This window comes from Pterocles gutturalis, unplaced genomic scaffold (genome assembly GCF_000699245.1).
Source record: "Pterocles gutturalis isolate BGI_N339 unplaced genomic scaffold, ASM69924v1 scaffold5459, whole genome shotgun sequence".
NCBI classification, from domain to species: Eukaryota; Metazoa; Chordata; class Aves; order Pterocliformes; family Pteroclidae; genus Pterocles; species Pterocles gutturalis.
Window position 1 is genome coordinate 3,572 of NW_010133035.1, and position 6,672 is coordinate 10,243.

Below are 6,672 nucleotides of genomic sequence, written 5' to 3' on the forward strand. Positions count from 1 at the left end.
GCAACTTGGATTCTGTGGGGCTTTTCAAGTCACATGATAGTTGAAATGTGAAACATACATTGATGAGCAAATTTAATTTAGAGAGCGCAGAAATACACAGATTGAGATAGATATGTATGTGTATTTATATAAAATGTTATCTGATATTTCCATTTCTCTTGGGCCTTCCTTGAAGAAACCCTCCTGAGAGCACCACTCCTGCATATAATCCATTTTCCAATATTTGGATTCTCCTCGGTTTTTCCATGTTCAGTTAACGTATTTATAAAAGACTCAAACAGCAATGGGAAATTTGGATGTGAGGGAGTAGAGGGACAAAACTGATAAGAAAGTACATCTGTGTGAAATGAATGTAGCCAATTGACAGTGGAAATAATCTTTCTAAATAAAGATTTAAAATAATACCTGAGGAGGTTTTCTGGCTTCTGTTTTGGGCGTGTCTTTCTGTGTGATTTAACAATTTAGATTTCTAGATTATCTTTTTATAGCACAGTCATGTATTTTAAAGCCATGTTGTAAATTTTATGGGTTTTATCCAGATGTATATAATTATAGTTGTAACTTCCAGAAGGAATCTGCACTTAGGGAATATTTTTATAGCTGCAGAGTAAAAGGGTCATGGAGTCACTTTCAGGGTGGTACTACACAGTGTGTTGAGCTGGTGAAATTTCCAGAGAAGTTGCCCCATGGCACACTAAACTAAAGCTATGAGAAGCCTTGGAAATGTGAGCATTAACTTTTATGGTGTTTGCTTACCTAGCAAACTTCTCAAAAGGTTTTACAAATGAGGTTGCCCTTTCAGTTCAATAGTTTGATGTTGGCCTGATGCTCTAGAAAACTTTGAGCCAAATTTTTTTTCTTTTTTTTTCCCTTCTTTGGCTGAACGGAGATGGATCTGCAACAAATAGTGTTTCTCCTTTGCACTACTTAGAAGAGAGATGAAATCCAATCTTGAGAGGAAGTAGCATTCATTTTTGCATTATTAAAACTCAAAGGAGAAAGATTCACTGGAAGTTGTGAAGAAACTCCTATGCTGCTGAATTTTGTCTCACTCTACAGTGACTCTTGTTATTACAAGATAAAATCCTCTTGGCTGTGCGGACCTACAGCAGTCTTCTTAAGTGCCTTTTTCTGCTGTATTGAGTTGTTCTATATTTGTGTGTGTGTGTGTGTGTAGTTAATGCTTTTCGGCAATCAATTTAAAAAACAGCCTATTGAAAAAAATCACAAACTAGTGTTAGAAGTAGCTATCCATTCAGATAGCAAATGTTTCTGAAGTCTCAGTCTTACTGTTTTTATTTTGTCTAATATGGATAATAATTAAAACTGGTAAATAAAGTAAATATATAAAGAAATAAATGACAAAGCAAGAAGATATTGCTCACAAATATGAGCTGACATTAGTGGAAGAAAAGTTCTTTTTTGATCTCCTGCCAGAGTCTACAAGCAGATGAACTAGGCTTTCTTTAAAAAGCTCCTGCACTGTCCATTTTGATCTTGTCAAATGAGAGGTTGCTACAGACAGTGAGACAAACTTGTGATTGTGGAGCTTGGTGATGGGAGATCTTAGAGAAACTGTTAAGAACAAATTTGAAATTAATGTAAGATTTCAAGAGAATTTTGTGTTTACTGAATGTAGCAAGAGGGAAAATGAGACTTTTGCTCTCATATATTTTTCTCTCATCTAGGGCTGCTCTTGTATTTTACGTGGAAGATGATTGATCAGTCTTGGGAAGGGAACAGCAGAATTTTTACTTTATTAAACTGTTCTGATAGGTTATCTCAATTACACATGGTAGTTTCATTTCTGGTTTAAATGAGTCCCTGCTGAAGAGGAAACACAAATTTGGGAATAATCCACAAATTTCTGATAGATCCAATTTTTAATTAACAGACTTTTAAAGGGGAAGAGATTAAAGCAAATGGTCATATGAAACTTTTTTTTTAATAATCAAAATGCTAAGAATGGTGGTTTTGAAGTCCTGCCTTTAGAATCCATCACTTTAAATAAATGTAGTAGCCTGAAGAAAATTTCTGTTTAGTTGAAGCTGCTGTCCTTTAGAGTAAAAGAGAAATGCCTCATTTCAGTAATGAACCTGTCATACACGAAATGTTATACGGAAGAGGAGGAATGGTATAGACAAATAGGTACTTGATTAAGTTGATGCTGAAGGTGAAGTGTTATGTCTGCACGAGAGAGATATTTTTAATGCTACATGTTACACGTAATTTGTAAACTGGGATTAAAATGTTTGTTTACCTTTTTTGTAGTTAAATGATATTACAGAGAAGAAATTCAGCCTGAAAAAGATGAAGTCACATTAATTTACCTGTCTCATTTGAAAGAGTGACATCTGTTGAACTTTGGCATTCTGTTTGTTTTATTTCTAGATGATGGCTGAGCTGAGAAGCTCATGAAGTTTACATGAAATATCCTATAGATACTTCTACTGATCAGTAGTAGCCCAGATGAAATAAGCATGTCTTAAGATGGCAATAGATCTGGAGTATGGACCAGTCTACAGAAGTGAGCTGATGCCAGATTTGTTAGCATCTTGGTGGCTTGATGGCTATCACTTACTCTGTCTCTAAACCAAAGCCGTCTTTCTACCAAAGCAATAAAAGGACAGGGCACAATCTGACTGCGCAATGCTATTTCCAAAGAAGTGAACTGTGAAGAAAGGACTCATGAATTTTGATCACAGGGGCTTGGAGAGGATCTCTGGTAAGTTGAAGAATTAACTGTTAAAAATCCTGAATATGTCTAACTGTTATAGAACACCAACCTGAAGACAACCCTAAGTTTCACGTTGTTTGTGTTGCTTATCTGATATTGCAGATGAACAAAAATGGTGTTTTTACTGGCTTGTAAAATCAGCTTCCATTGTGAAATGTTGTAAAATTCTCAGTGTCAGTAGTCAACATTGGCATTTTTTCCATGGAAAGATATTGAAGATAGTCTTAATCTTTAGTGGAAATGTTGGAAAGATAATTATCATATACCTTTGATATGCAGTATTTTAGCAACTTAGAATTTTTTATTTTTTTTTCAATAGTTGTGAAGAGAGTAAGGAGGAAGGGGATGACACAGAAAAAGCTAAGCTTCCATACTAGGATTTTGAGTATCGTGTTTCTCAGAACGTGATTCTGTATGATTGATAATGGAATTTTATATTTACTCCCTGATTTCAAGGCAGTATTCATTTGATTTTCATAGTTGCTTTGAGATTATTTGTATCTATGTTCATTACCAAACAAAAGGATAAACAGAAGAACAAAAAAATGTGAATTTCTGTTAGAAAAGAGAAGTGTAACCATGCTAAAGCCAATGACACTTACCAGATCAATAGCTGGTAAAAGTCTGTGTTTTAATTAAATGAACAGGAAAAGATAGAAATTGAAACTCACTACATAAATCATATTCAAGAAATTGGAGACAGTCATGGTTAGACCAGCTTTCCAGGAAGTTGTGGAGTCAGTTGAGGATGAGTAACTTACAAATATTACAATGTAAATGAAATAATTCAGTAAGTACTCTGGTAATTTGTCCAGTACGGAATAATTATTTTCAAATCTACTGAAGGTTTATAAAGTGTTTTCTAGTATATAGAATGTATACTACTGTAGCAATATTAAATATATGTTGTATTTAATAATAATGTACTATTACTGGCATTTACTTACTTTCAGATGTCCACTCCACTGAGGACCTTCCTGAGGTGGAGTTGGTGAGCATGCTAGAAGAACAGTTGCCAGATTACAAGTTACGAGTGGACTCTCTGTGTCTGTATGAAAATCAAGCCTGGATTCAGTCCCCTGCCTGCCATGGCCGTCTTCCTGAAATCACCTCTCCAGTTCGTGATGAGGAGCCCTTTCGTTACATGAGTGAGTATATCTGGACCTAGGAATTTATTATTATTATTATTTATTGAAGAGAGAACTGTAAATTTAATATTATTAATATTGCAAAGTGTTCAAATCTGGAAAACTGGACAGGTGAAAGAAGAACCTGAGTTTGGGGAAGTGCTCGTACTTCAGCACTGCAATTCTAAGGGCTGACCTAGCACAGCCCATGGCTGCCTGATCATGAGATTTCACATAGAAATAGCGTGGGAACATGTGATAGTGAAGAAGAGGCAGGAACCTAGAATTGTGCTAGATTAGGTGTAATATGAGAGGTTTGGAGTATGCAGCAGCTGTTTTCAGGAACATTAATGGTGGTATGGGTTTTTTTATGCTGTTTGCCCTCATGTTTTGTGTCAGTGTTGCTTTTGAAATGCTGATAATGGTTTCTTCTGGAGATAGAAATGGTGTGGATGCCAGATAGGAGGGTACTAGGTCAGTGTTGATCACTGCCTTCCAGTTTTGAAAATACTAGGTAACTTATCCTTAAACATAGCAGATCGTAAGGAAGAAGAAAATGGTCAGCTTCTCATGACATGAAGAAACCTTTAATATGTTAAAAATAAAATCTATAGAAGACTGCCAAAAGAACTGAAACTTACTTGCCTGTAGTTTCAAGTGTTTTCATGTGAAAGAGGAGAATGCAATTACTTTAGAGAAATGAGGAAGTCCCGTTTCCTCCGTATATTGGAACTATTGGAACAAACCACTTGTGAGAGTGAACTTTGTGTTTATATACAACCTGGGTGTTTATATGCAATCTGTAATGATTACCTCTTCTTTGTAGGTGCCTCCTCTGAAAGGGTTTTTTTGTTGTTTGTACTTTAAGCTTCCACCCAGGGTGTATAGCAAATGACGAAGTATAAGTAAAGTACTACCTCCTAGGAATGCAGTACTCAACAATGTAAAGCAATCTTGTTATCAGTTGAACTTGTGGGTTTGGAACTCTAACTGTGGAAAGTATTTGGAAAGCTGCCTCATGTTTATTGCTCGATCTGTTTCTGATAACAATATTGCAAGCATAAATGATTTTTTAGTTGAGTGAGCACTTCTGTAGTTCACTGGAAGCAGTTGTGTAGTCAGCGGGGTGTGTACTGGCCTCTAAGTTTTAATTATAAAGAGATGGGATCAGAGTTTGTCGGTTCTGGAAGTACCTTTACATTAAATGTGGACCTGCTGAAGCTCTCCAGTCAATACCTGCAGGTCCAGTGTGATGATTCACAGAGCTCTGAAAGAAGGATCTTCAGTCAGCATGAGCATTTCCAAACTGCAGTGAGAGGAAGGAGTTTTATCAACAATTTTTAAATGAAGGCAGTCATGTATTATTTGGCTGTCAAGGTATTACCGAAAGTGGTGTCTTTCTCTTTCACTCAGTGAGAAGTTCTTTTTAATTATAGAAAGCATCCTATGAAAACAGTAAACTGCTTGTGAGAGTTTTTTGAACAGTTGCCATAGATGTTTTCTTGACATTCTCAAAAATGAGCTGTAACAAGGAGGGACATTAACTTAAAAGGTAACGGTTAGGCATAACATACAAAACTCATTCTCTCATTTAAGAACAGTGTCGTAACTGCTGAGTCATATAAACTCAAGAGAAATACAGTTTATGTTTCTCCTAGAAATTGTCCAAAGAGATTGAATGTAGTAGTCATCATATTAGCTTTTTTGAGCCTAGTACCTTAACAGAGAGATAACTGGGAAGGTCCCAAACAAATACAGATATAAATCAAGATCTAGTTATAATCATTGCTGAATAACTTATTAGGTGAAATCTGTATCTTTCTTTCTGTTGACTGGAATTGGGAATAAATGTGACAAGCATACTCTTGAAGCATAACTTGGGGTTTTTATGTGTGTATCTCCCTCTCTCTATATACTTATGGAAACATTTTTACAACTCATTCCTAAAGGGAATGCTAAACTCATGGTTCAAGGGAATTTGTAGTTGACATCTAAGGTAAAAAAAAAAAAAAAAGTCACAACTGTTATTGCACTTTAACTCCTCCTCTTTTTGTGGCTGCAGCTGCCTATTAGAAGGTTTGTCCAATGACCAGTTGAGTTCCAACTAGCAGTATTTTCAGTGAGGTGGAAGAGTATTTTCTGCTTCAACTGTGGTAGCATAAGGAGCCCTCAGTTACAAAGTGTCGGCCTTTAGAACTACTTTGTGTGTGTGAATAAAGGGACATGGCACAACATAACAAGAATAGTAACCAAAATGAAGAGTTGCTTGCAGCTTTCACTTGGCAAGGTGAGTGAGGAGAGATTGCATGTTGACAAGAGAGAATTATAACAAACTGTGCATAATTTTGATCCTGTACTGTGAGAATATAACAAAAGTTGTATAGAGCTAAGTTTCAAAGCTGTTAATTCTGGGATTTAATTTCTCAGAGTAAGTATATTTGCTTTTGATTTTAGGAACATACCTACCTGAGTAACTTTGTAGGTAATGGGTGTAAATCTTTATTAAGGTGACTTAGCACGGGATAGAAACTTTTAACTTGAAATCACCTAGTGGGAACAGTTACTGCAGGAGAGCTGGCAATAATATACTGCCTGTAATGGCTGAAACTTACTAATGTGTGTGCAGTTCATTTTCCAAATACTAATTAGCCAGATGAGTTTGAAGTCCCCTCTCAGCAACCAATATCAGCAACCAAGCAGCACAGTAAAATTGACTTCCAAAATGCATGTTATGCTACTGATTGGCAGGTACTTTAAATTTTGTGAAGAGTTTCTGGTTTTGTCCTCTTTAGAAACACAATTATTAAT

General features: G+C 35.9%; 1 protein-coding gene across 1 annotated transcript in view; it reads left to right on the top strand.

Moving 5' to 3' along the window:
- Positions 1 to 2,392: 2,392 nt before the first annotated feature.
- The window catches only part of TRAK2 (trafficking protein, kinesin binding 2), a 16,586-nt gene continuing 12,306 nt past the window's right edge, over positions 2,393 to 6,672 (top strand). Inside the window, exons 1-2 of the mRNA XM_010081069.1 lie at positions 2,393 to 2,725; positions 3,691 to 3,885. Coding sequence (XP_010079371.1) covers positions 2,689 to 2,725; positions 3,691 to 3,885 — 232 coding nt within the window. The 5' untranslated portion in view covers positions 2,393 to 2,688. The remainder of the gene's footprint in view (positions 2,726 to 3,690; positions 3,886 to 6,672) is intronic.